The sequence below is a fragment of the Ranitomeya variabilis genome, chromosome 4 (assembly GCF_051348905.1).
Source record: "Ranitomeya variabilis isolate aRanVar5 chromosome 4, aRanVar5.hap1, whole genome shotgun sequence".
Classification (NCBI taxonomy): domain Eukaryota; kingdom Metazoa; phylum Chordata; class Amphibia; order Anura; family Dendrobatidae; genus Ranitomeya; species Ranitomeya variabilis.
Window position 1 is genome coordinate 133,004,021 of NC_135235.1, and position 13,272 is coordinate 133,017,292.

A 13,272-nucleotide genomic window follows, 5' to 3' on the forward strand; every position below is an offset into this window, starting at 1 on the left:
TTGTCCCTACATTTATCATTCCCCTCTTCAGCTCCTGACCCAGCTGCCCCTGCCAGGGACTTTTGCAGTGACCTATGTATTCTACAAGGGAAATTGACCTCCTGTTCCTGTTTAGAAGGATTCAGCTAGTCAGTTTTTAATCATATGATGTCATAGGCCTAATGGAAAAGAGAAGAATTATCTGGGTAGAAAGGCAAAATGAGCAATTGTAAGTACACAGTGCTATATAATATGATGATTGCAATATATTAAGAGGATAACAATTTAGTGATGGGAGGAGTGCTTCGTTAAGGCTGGTTTCACACTTGCGTTTTTGTCTGCAGCGTTTTTTGCACAAAAAACGCATGCGTTTTTTTTCCTATATTTAACATTGAAAATGCATGCGTTTTTTTGCACATGCGTTTGGTCGCGTTTTCAAACGCATGCGTTTTTTGTCTGCATGCGTTCATTTTCAAAAATGCTACCTGCAGTATTTTCTTGCGCGTTTTTTTGCCGCGAAAAAACGCATGCGTTTTTTCGCGGCAAAAAAATGCATTGCTGTCTATGTAAACGCATGCGTTTTTAAGCACATGCGTTTGTTTGCGCTAAAAACGCATGCGTTTTTATAGAAAAAAACCAGAAAACACACTGAAAAGCCACCCACCACCATCAAGGTGATAAAGGGATCTAAACCCTAACCCTAACTCTACCCCTAACCTCACCCCTAACCGTTTAATGAACATTTTCTGACAGTCATATTGCCACGTATTTAAGTGCCACGTATCACGTATTTCAGTGCCACGTGCCACGTGCCACGTATTTAAGTGCCACGTGGCACATATTTAAGTGCCACGTGCCACGTATTTAAGTGCCACGTGCCACGTATTTCAGTGCCACGTATGCCACGTGCCACGTATTTCAGTGCCACGTATGCCACGTGCCACGTATGCCACGTGCCACGTATTTCAGTGCCACGTATGCCACGTGCCACGTATTTAAGTGCCACGTGCCACATATTTAAGTGCCACGTATCACGTATTTCAGTGCCACGTATGCCACGTGCCACGTATTTAAGTGCCACGTGCCACATATTTAAGTGCCACGTGCCACGTATTAAAGTGCCACGTGCCACGTATTTAAGTGCCACGTGGCACATATTTAAGTGCCACATGCCACGTATTTAAGTGCCACGTGCCACGTATTTGAGTGCCACGTATTTAAGTACCACGTATTTCAGTTGCACGTATTTCAGTGCCACGTATTTCAGTCACGTTTAGGGTTAGGGGTAGGGGTAGGGTTAGGGTTTTCTTGTTTTTTCTTGTGTTTTCTTGTGTTTTCTTGTGTTTTTCTATAAAAACGCATGCGTCTAAAAAACGCATGCGTTTTACCGCGTTTACATGCGTTTTTCACACATGCGTTTTTTTTAAAAAACGCATGCAGACAAAAACGCAAGTGTGAAACCAGCCTAATACATAAACAGCCTAAAGATGCATTTACACGTTTTACACTTTCATTATTGTATGATTCAGCCTTTTAGTTAAAATTGTTGAAGGATTGATGGCACAATGCCACTTCCGAGCTTTAATTCTATGGGACACAGCAATATCTGGTTGCCTAACTGAGCAAAGCATGACTGGAATTCATCTTTACTGACATTATTAAAGCATTTAGTATTTCTTATCGTGTTTCCTGTTTGTTTTATTCCTAGGGATTACCTGGAGCTCCGGGATCGAAGGTAGACACATTTAGTGATTATAATAATTCTACAGCCCTTTAATCAGAAAATAATGCATAGTTATTACAACAGCAACGAACATATAAATATTTACCTCTTGGATAGCTAACCCTCTTAAAAGTGATATGCGCTATTACCTGATGTACAAGAATGACTGCACAGCTTACCTGTAAATTAGGAAATTATGGAATTGTAGCTGATTCGATAACATCACAAGCCTGTCAAATGTTTATTTCCATTTCATTTCCTGAAAAAAGAAAAACACTTGTGGGTTTTATTTTCTTGCAGGGAGAGCCAGGGACTGCAGGAATCCCTGGAAGGAAGGTAAAAAAATGACAATATTTTGAGCACTACTCTACAACCAAGGGATGCAAAGTATATAAAATCATTATACAGAATAAACATTATACTTCTGTCTGGTTTTACAGCTTGTTAACATAATACTAACATCACTATGGCTCCACACCCACCTCCACATGGGATGGAAATGGTCCTTAGTGTTTCATTGTTTCAGCATAATCAGTCAATATATGCAACTTTTTAGGTTTACAAAAATAAAGAGAAATCATCATCGTGGCCTTGTGAATAAAAAAAAAATCAATGCACCTATGACATAAAATCAGTTGCAACTGGGGTGCCGAATCAAGGAGGGATCTTAAAGGCTATGTTCTTTTTCACAGCCATATTTTTAGTGCCAATCCCTATAATATGAAAAATTAAAGTGTATATCCGGCACTTTATGGAAAAACAAGAAATGTGGCTAAGCACTAACCAGCAGGTAATTGCAATTTAACTGCCTGTTGTGCAATGCGCCGTTCATCCCCGGCACGGTGTGGTCACCGACCGCTCTTGCCGGGGATACAGCTGCCTGTGCTGACGCGACGTGGCGGGACTTCCAGTGTCATTCTGATTGACAGCCGGCTCCCCCAGTTAGGCAGCGGGGATCTAGCTGGCAATCAGAATGACCTTGGAAGTCCCGCCCATTGACAAAATGGAGCAGAAAAAAGCCTCCGCTCTGTAGACGTGATGTCAGCAGAGGCTTCTGAATCCTCGGCAGGAGCGGTCTGTGAACACTCTGTGTTGGGGAAGAAAGGCGCCTGTTGCAATTACCTTCCCGTAAGTGCTTAGATACATTTTTTGTTTTTTTATACAGCACTGCATACCTCCTTTAAGCATTTTTGCTGTTAATCTTCATTCAAAGTTTACTTTTTCACTGTTTCTATGAAGATCTACAGCATGCATCTCCATAGTAACAGACCACAAACAAACCTGTGTAGTCTGACCCTGCAGTCATGCTCACTGTTATATAAAGAAAAACAAAGAACAGACTGAAGAGTATGGTGTCAGAAATACACAAAGTACGGTATGTTTGTCATCTATTTCTATGGGGACACACTCATCTGCATATGAGCTGTAGAAAGAAAATGCTAGAAATGTTTAATAAAGATCATGTATGTAAATTCATAACCGGGATGTCCAGAATAGAAGCAAAATCATAAGTGGATGATCAGAAACCAGATCACCAACAGGAGATTACTAGCACACTGAAGCAGCAGGGTGTGTGGGAACCAGATACCAAACTATAAGGACATGTGCACACAGAGTATTTGATGCCTTTTTTTATGTTGTAGACTTTCTGCATCTACTAGCTAAATCGGGTTATTTGCATTTTATCGATGCCTTTTTTTTTAATGTGCCTTTTTATCGTGTTTTTTATGCTGCAGCTTTTGCATTTGATAAAATTCTACTGATAAAATGATGTGGGTTACGTACGGTTTAGTGCATTTCTACAGCAGAAACACACTAAAAACGCATTTGCATTTCTTACTTGCTAATATTCCTCATTTAATTCAAGTATTCAAGTCTATATGCAAAATTGATAAATAAAATGCATATTTACCATGAGAGGAATTGATGTGTTGCAGATTTTAAAAATTCACTGCTTATGCTGCGTAGAAAAGCACAGAGGGAGCATGAGATTTCCATACTGTAATCTCACTCACTGTGCTGGAACTATGAGACGCTGCGTTTTTTGGAGCCACAAAGATAAGCAGTGTCGACACCGCACCAAATACTCATCGTTGGAACATAGCCAAGATTCCAATGGGGGCAGGATCTTATATAGCTAATGGCCCCACATTGGATTAATGTCTTCTGGAATGGGAAAGGAGTCAAGGACATTAGCAATTTAACACAATAATTACTATACTAGTTCACGTTGTCCAGGACATTTATTTATAACTACATCTCGGGTTTCCTTTGTCTTTCTCTAATAATCTTTTCCTGCACAGCCAATATTGAGGCAAACCATGATACAACTTAAAAGGAATCTGTCAGTAGGAACAACCCTCCTATGCTCTCTGTATGGGCATGTAGGTCATACGAAGCTGAATACATGTAGATCCGGAGAGCAGACTGACTGTCATTATACATCACCCTGGAAATGCCCCATTTTATTTAAAGGGACTCTGGTAGCAATTCTTTGATATCTGAGAGCAGTATAATGTAGGCACAGAAACCCTGAATCCAACAATGTATCACTTAGTTTAATGGGTGCAGCCATTCAGACATAATCAAAGCTCTTAGATCAGGGTTGGGGAACCTCAGGCCCCAGGGCCATTTACGGCCCTCGATGACCTTTTATCAGGCCCCCGTGCAGATTCTCAGGGACCGCATTCTTGGGCAGGGAGGTGTATTTTGATTGCCATCAGCTTTGATTATTGTGCTTTGTTGCATTTTTATGCATTGCCAGTGCCACTTTTCTTGCCTTTTTGTTGTGGATTTGATAATTTGATTTTTACTATGATGCTGCATCTAAATACACAATCACATTCTTTACGTATGGCATATTTTCAAGCTCCGTACAGAAGGAAAAAAAAACAAGGAAGCATAGTTCCACAGTGTATGGATGTAGCGATTTAAACATTCCCAATAATGACTACTGTGATAGCTAAGTCTCCATAGAAAGTCATTCCTATTGTGGGAAATAACGTTTCCTTTGCCTACTTTGAACTCCACGTAATTTTTATAAGCCTTTGACACTAGACTTTTGCGTTTTCTTAACTCATGCAGTACATTCGTAACATCCCTTTTTCTGGCAGTTTTCATCTCCCATGAATAAATCTATGGCAAACACCATAAAAACACCATATCTAGAGCTATTTGTGAAAAACACGAGACTCAATCAATGCACCAAACAAGAAGGCCTTCTTCACCATACCAATATTGACATTCAGCCAAAGTGTTTTTTAGGAAATAAAAACTTAAGGAAAAGGGCAGTGTATATTTGAAGCTACCCTTATCATTTGTATGTGCTGGTTGTTTGCTTGGAATTAAAGGGACACTGCCACAAGGATAAACCCTTTCAAGTGATAGTATCAAAGCTTGCTGATCTTTAGTGATCCATTTTGACCTGTTAGTTGTATGAAAGGAGATTAAGGGTACTGTCACACAGTGCAATTTTGATCGCTACGACGGCACGATTCGTGACGTCGCAGCGTCGTATGATTATCGCTCCAGCGTCGTAGACTGCGGTCACACGTTGCAATCACGGCGCTGGAGCGATGCCGAAGTCCCCGGGTAACCAGGGTAAACATCGGGTTACTAAGCGCAGGGCCGCGCTTAGTAACCCGATGTTTACCGTGGTTACCAGCGTAAAAGTAAAAAAAAAAAAACCGTACATGCTCACCATCTGATGTCCGTCAGGTCCCTTGCCGTCTGCTTCCTGCTCTGACTGAGATCCAGCCGTACAGTGAGAGCAGAGCGCAGCGGTGACGTCACCGCTGTGATCTGCTCTCACTTTCCGGCCGGCAGACAGTCAGAGCAGGAAGCGGACGGCAAGAGACCTGACGGACATCAGATGGTGAGCATGTACGGTTTTTTTTTTTTAACTTTTACGCTGGTAACCACGGTAAACATCGGGTTACTAAGCGCGGCCCTGCGCTTAGTTACCCGATGTTTACCCTGGTTACCAGCGAACGCATCGCTGGATCGCTGTCACACACAACGATCCAGCGATGACAGCGGGAGATCCAGCGACGAAAGAAAGTTTCAAACGATCTGCTACGACGTACGATTCTCAGCAGGGTCCCTGATCGCAGTAGCGTGTCAGACACTGCGAGATCGTAACGATATCGCTAGAACGTCACGAATCGTGCCGTCGTAGCGATCAAAATTGCACTGTGTGACGGTACCCTAAGTGTCATACTCTTTGACTCTTAATGAACTTCCTGGCATTTAGAGTTTTAAAACATTTCATGCAATACCTATGAGCATGTTTGGGATAAATAAAGGACTAGACAACTGTTTTCTAATGTTGGCATTTATGGGGTGGCTTGGCATGTTTATTCAGTAATTTATGTGTCCTGTTATTAGGGGGAATTGGGTGAAGCTGGCATACCAGGCACACCTGGGCTTCCAGGGTATGCAGGTGCAAAGGTATCAGTTAAATAAATGGCTTTGGTGATGTTTGATAGTGATGTTGTATTTAGCATTTATATTAATGTTACAGATACGTGTCCATGTACATGAATACATAGACAGTATATTGCATGTCTCTCTAATGGACTATGCAGATTCTCAGCATAAGGAATAAGCATTTATGTCCACATTTCTATTGTAATATTATCTTTTTAACCACCAATCACATATGTTTGTGATTGTTAGGGTTCGCTCACATTCATGTATAAAAAATTGGTCCGATTCTGCTTCTGAAAAGTTGGACAAGTGGAATCCGTATGGTTGAACTTACGTCACGGTGCACAAGAGATGCACCAATTGTGTGGTGATAGAGCTGTCACATGTCCCCATATCACATCCAAAATGGTGACAGAGCGTTACATGTCTCCATATCACATCCACAGTGGTGATAGAGCTTCACATGTCTCCACATCACATCGACAATGGTGATAGAGCTTCACATGTCTCCACATCACATCCACAGTGGTGATAGAGCGTCACATGTCTACACATCACATCCACAGTGGGGATAGAGCTTCACATGTCTCCATATCACATCCACAGTGGGGATAGAGCTTCACATGTCTCCACATCACATCCACAGTGGTGATAGAGCTTCACATGTCTCCACATCACATCCACAGTGGTGATAGAGCTTCACATGTCCCCATATCACATCCACAGTGGTGATAGAGCTTCACATGTCTCCACATCACATCCACAGTGGTGATAGAGCTTCACATGTCTCCACATCACATCCACAGTGGTGATAGAGCTTCACATGTCTCCACATCACATCCACAGTGGTGATAGAGCTTCACATGTCCCCATATCACATCCACAGTGGTGATAGAGCTTCACATGTCTCCACATCACATCCACAGTGGTGATAGAGCTTCACATGTCTCCACATCACATCCACAGTGGGGATAGAGCTTCACATGTCTCCATAGCACATGTACAATGGTGATAGAGCTTCACATGTCCCCACATCACATGCGCAGTGATGATAGAGCTTCACATGTCCCCCATATCACCCCTATGACATACGAATACTGTGAGATGAAAAGTATATAGTGATGTGTGTGTGCAAGAGTGTAAGTTTGTGTGTGTATATCTACATATATACCACTTAATACCCATCAGCTGCTTCATATCCTCATTCTATAGTGATGTGTATATGGATGCGTGTGTATGGATGAATGAGGGAGGGATGGATGGATGAGGAAGGGATGGATGCACACAGCACATTATACTCACCTATGTAGAAGTTTTTTCCTTCCTGGTTGGTCCATTCAGCGGAGTCATTCCCCTGCTGCCTTAGGCCGGGGTCACACTAGCGTAGAATACAGACGAGTGCTATGCGAGAAAACATCCCATAGCACTCGGACCACTGTTAATCTACAGTATGGGGCAGCTCTCATCACCATTTTTTTTCTCGGCGTATTCAGAGTGCGAGTGAAATCGCAGCATGCTGTGATTGTACGTGTATATCGCACGAGTCTCATCAATGCCAGTCCATGGGTGCGAGAAAAAAATCAGACACCACACAGACCATCCGTCTGACTTGCGAGAAATATGCACACATTTTCCTCATTTCAGCCTATTGAGCCATTAAATTCAATGGGGAAAAGCAGTGAGAAATGAAAAACCATACGCATGTCATACGGATGTCATACGGATACATAGGTGCGAGAAAATCGCATCATCGCATTGCTAACGCTTTACACACGGATGACCATAGGGAGAACACTTGTGCGACTCTCGGCAGGGAGACTAGGACCAATTTTCCATACGTTTAGTTTGACCCCGGCCTTACACTCTGTTCTGCATGGAGAGGCTGGAGCATGAGGCAGGAAGGGTAGGGTCTGGCAAAGACTGGGAGCTGTTACAACCAGTCTCTGCCAGACAGGAAAACTCTAGTCAGTGAGTGAGCTGCTCACATGACTAGGTGCGATATCTAGGACACCATGCAGAATGCTGACAAGGAGTATATTAGAAGCTGTCAGCATTCTGCATCCTAGGTACACACATACATTTTACAGAAAGTTCGGAAACCTCGTATTTAAGGATGCTCCCAAAGAAAAGCGTGTGATGAAATCCTTCATGGTAGTACTGGCAGGCACGGTACTGACTAAGGAACGTGCCTCTGACTGTGGAGCCCCTATAACCAAAGCTAGAGGAAATACAGTGCGGTGCCTAATTCCCCCCTCCCGCTACTCCCACAGGTGATGCAGTGATTGGGACACCCAACTGACCAATGGGGAAAAGGGGAAGGGCAGCTGGCCACACCCACATGGGTTAAATTCAGGCACCAGGGGTCAGTGCCTTTCTCTTTCTTCCTGGCCGACCCCTGGAAGGTGTTGTCCCTCCATCCTTCCCTTATATAGTCATTGATGTTTTGCACTGCTAGAAAAAAATATATTATATAATATAAAGGAATTTTTCTGTTTAAAAGTCACAGCGGAAGTGTAGAGAGGGGCAAAGCTTCGAACAACAATATTAGGCAGGCACCACCGCCAGGGATCACCTATAGCATGCTACAAAAAACATGACATAAAAGCAGAAGAAAAGAGGCAGCATGCATAGAAAAGGGATCACCACAAGATCTATCCAAATATGGTACAAAATTTATTGAATCACACTTTTAACACTGCAAAAAAGTTAAAACCAATTAAAATTGCACAACACAGCAAAAGATGAAAACAAAGACCCAAAATAAGGTCCTACCACAATGCCACCCCAAGTACAAGCAGATAAAGTACATATTATCATTAGTGTTGAGCATTCCGATGCTGCAAGTATCGGGTATCGGCCGATACTTGCTGTATCGGAATTCCGATACCGGGATTCCGATACTCTTGTGGTATCGGGTATCGGGTATCGGAACAACATTAATGTTAAAATGTGTAAAATAGAGAATTAAAATAAAAAATATCGCTATACTCACCTGTCCGACGCAGCCGGGACCTCAGCGCAGGAACCGGCAGCGTTGTTTGTTTAAAATTCCCGCTTTTACATGGTTACGCGAAGTCCCGGCTTGTGATTGGTCAGGGCGGCCATGTTGCCGGGCCGCGGACCAATCACAGCAAGCCGTGACGAAAATACGTCACGGCTTGCTGTGATTGGTCCGCGTCCCGGCAACATGGCCGCCATTAACCAATCACAAGCCGTGACGTCACGGGAGGCTGGAAACGCGCTCATTTTAAAAAGGGCGCGTGTCCAGCCTCCCGTGACGTCACGGCTTGTGATTGGTTGCGTCGCGGTCAACCAATCACAAGCCGGGAGGCTGGACACGCGCCCATTTCAAAATGAGCGCGTCCAGCCTCCCGGCTTGTGATTGGTTGATCGCGGCGCAACCAATCACAAGCCGTGACGTCACGGGAGGCTGGACACGCGCCCATTTCAAAATGAGCGCGTCCAGCCTCCCGGCTTGTGATTGGTTGATCGCGGCGCAACCAATCACAAGCCGTGACGTCACGGGAGGCTGGACACGCGCCCATTTTAAAATGAGCGCGTGTCCAGCCTCCCGTGACGTCCCGGCTTGTGATTGGTCAGGGCGGCCATATTGCCGGGACGCGGACCAATCACAGCAAGCCGTGACGTAATTTCGTCACGGCTTGCTGTGATTGGTCCGCGTCCCGGCAACATGGCCGACCTGACCAATCACAAGCCGGGAATTCACGTAACCAAGTAATAGCGCGATTTTTAAACAAACAACGCTGCCGGTTCCCTCGCTGAAGTCCCGGCTGCGTCGGACAGGTGAGTATAGCGATATTTTTTATTTTAATTCTTTCTTTTACACATTTATATGGTTCCCAGGGCCTGAAGGAGAGTTTCCTCTCCTTCAGACCCTGGGAACCATCAGGGATACCGTCCGATACATGAGTCCCATTGACTTGTATTGGTATCGGGTATCGGTATCGGATTGGATTCCGATACTGTGACGGTATCGGCCGATACTTTCCGATACCGATACTTTCAAGTATCGGACGGTATCGCTCAACACTAATTATCATTAATCCATAAATGGCTATATAAAACCATAACATATAATTCAAATACAACAAAGGTCTAAATGGAAGCACCAAAAAAATCAGGGATCACAGGTACAACATTGACCCACATAGAAATACCCCTTAGGGTTGAAGATGCCACACAGTATAGTGCCCTATACAACCTGAAGCTGTTAGCAAGGCTTCCAAAGACGAGTCCCTATGAGGCACAACAGTGCAATAGACGATGATGGTATAAAGGGGGTGGCACTGGGCTTCGTAACCGCTCATTGGTCTGCCCGGTTGCAGACAGGGCCTTCGGCGATGAGCCAGTTATGAAATGTAATTGCCTTTTTCTACGTATGTAATTAAAAAACTGTGACTGACCTGTTCAACCCATCTAGGCCTGGCCGTGATTTCATTGCGGGATTGGTGGGAGGGGGGAAGGCACTGTTTATGACACACGGGTCTCCGCAGTCTAGGCCAGGCCTCACACAGATGGACAAGTTTGATAATGTGTACTTTTACCTACAGCATATGTCTACATCCAGCAGACACATAGTTTTTCTTAACGTTTGGTCATCAAGACTATTTATACATCATGTAAACATGGAATATTTCTACCTTATGTCATTCTATTAAATATCTGTAATAAAGAACAAAACTGTTCTGAACTGCTGTAGGGCAGTGGTACTGCTATCAAATAGTATATTATGGTTACATGCTAATATTAAATGGATGCGCCACTCAAACTCATGTGGACATTAAATTAATAATATTAAAATGATTAATTGAACATGCTTTAAACACATGTTCCTGTTGTATCAGTTTCCCCAATTATAACATGACACTAACCTTATTATTTTCATTCCTGCAATGAAGAAGTAAACATGTCCCTATATCCTATAACATCATAACATCAACCTCTTGCTACTAAATGTGTGGTCTGAATAATGAAAAGCAGCTACCACATATACAGTGGGGCAAAAAAGTATTTAGTCAGTCAGCAATAGTGCAAGTTCCACCACTTAAAAAGATGAGAGGCGTCTGTAATTTACATCATAGGTAGACCTCAACTATGGGAGACATACTGAGAAAAAAAAATCCAGAAAATCACATTGTCTCTTTTTTTATCATTTCATTTGCATATTATGGTGGAAAATAAGTATTTGGTCAGAAACAAAATTTCATCTCAATACTTTGTAATATATCCTTTGTTGGCAATGACAGAGGTCAAACGTTTTCTGTAAGTCTTCACAAGGTTGCCACACACTGTTGTTGGTATGTTGGCCCATTCCTCCATGCAGATCTCCTCTAGAGCAGTGATGTTTTTGGCTTTTCGCTTGGCAACACGGACTTTCAACTCCCTCCAAAGGTTTTCTATAGGTTTGAGATCTGGAGACTGGCTAGGCCACTCCAGGACCTTGAAATGCTTCTTACGAAGCCACTCCTTCGTTGCCCTGGCGGTGTGCTTTGGATCATTGTCATGTTGAAAGACCCAGCCACGTTTCATCTTCAATGCCCTTGCTGATGGAAGGAGGTTTGCACTCAAAATCTCACGATACATGGCCCCATTCATTCTTTCATGTACCCGGATCAGTCGTCCTGGCCCCTTTGCAGAGAAACAGCCCCAAAGCATGATGTTTCCACCACCATGCTTTACAGTAGGTATGGTGTTGGATGGATGCAACTCAGTATTCTTTTTCCTCCAAACACGACAAGTTGTGTTTCTACCAAACAGTTCCAGTTTGGTTTCATCAGACCATAGGACATTCTCCCAAAACTCCTCTGGATCATCCAAATGCTCTCTAGCAAACTTCAGACGGGCCCGGACATGTACTGGCTTAAGCAGTGGGACACGTCTGGCACTGCAGGATCTGAGTCCATGGTGGCGTAGTGTGTTACATATGGTAGGCCTTGTTACATTGGTCCCAGCTCTCTGCAGTTCATTCACTAGGTCCCCCCGCGTGGTTCTGGGATTTTTGCTCACCGTTCTTGTGATCATTCTGACCCCACGGGGTGGGATTTTGCGTGGAGCCCCAGATCGAGGGAGATTATCAGTGGTCTTGAATGTCTTCCATTTTCTAATTATTGCTCCCACTGTTGATTTCTTCACTCCAAGCTGGTTGGCTATTGCAGATTCAGTCTTCCCAGCCTGGTGCAGGGCTACAATTTTGTTTCTGGTGTCCTTTGACAGCTCTTTGGTCTTCACCATAGTGGAGTTTGGAGTCAGACTGTTTGAGGGTGTGCACAGGTGTCTTTTTATACTGATAACAAGTTTAAACAGGTGCCATTACTACAGGTAATGAGAGGAGGAAAGAGGAGACTCTTAAAGAAGAAGTTACAGGTCTGTGACAGCCAGAAATCTTGATTGTTTGTTTCTGACCAAATACTTATTTTCCACCATAATATGCAAATAAAATGATAAAAAGTGAGACAATGTGATTTTCTGGATTTTTTTTCCCCAGTTTGTCTCCCATAGTTGAGGTCTACCTATGATGTAAATTACAGACGCCTCTCATCTTTTTAAGTGGTGGAACTTGCACTATTGCTGACTGACTAAATACTTTTTTGCCCCACTGTACATAAAATGAACAATTGCAGCAGAAGGTGCTCAGTGTAGCATTACATTTATATCAAAATGACATTTTTAATTACAGTTCAGTAAAGAGTAGAGAAGAATGAATAAATGGATTTTATGAAATTCACATGTGCTGGCAAATTTGACTAGCACTAAAAAATGCCTGCCGCCTTTTTACACAATGCAGGAGATTGCATCAGTCACAGAAGGTTTGTATGACCTCAGGATCAACTGTGTGAGATTCCCCATAATGCCTTGCAGCAATCACGTCACATGGCTTAGAGCAGTCAATCAAGAGGGATAATCATAACCTGTAGAAAAGCCAAGGCAGAGAATGCAGCAGCCATTTCAGGGTGATTTTAGGATAGTGAGAGTTCATCAGAGAGATACTAAGAGAAAGCCCTACAACTGTGGCTAAATATTCAAGAGAGTAATGAACTGTATAACTGCAGCACAGAAAAAGATAAGGGTAGTAGTCTGATAATTAAACAGAGATTTAATTAATGGAGAGAGAGAGAGAAGAG

The 13,272-nt window shown here is 43.2% G+C and overlaps 1 protein-coding gene across 1 annotated transcript in view; it reads left to right on the top strand.

Moving 5' to 3' along the window:
- COL13A1 (collagen type XIII alpha 1 chain) overlaps positions 1-13,272 on the top strand; it is a 388,678-nt gene that overhangs the window by 251,704 nt on the left and 123,702 nt on the right. Inside the window, exons 16-18 of the mRNA XM_077256280.1 lie at positions 1,688-1,714; positions 2,003-2,038; positions 6,089-6,151. Coding sequence (XP_077112395.1) covers positions 1,688-1,714; positions 2,003-2,038; positions 6,089-6,151 — 126 coding nt within the window. The remainder of the gene's footprint in view (positions 1-1,687; positions 1,715-2,002; positions 2,039-6,088; positions 6,152-13,272) is intronic.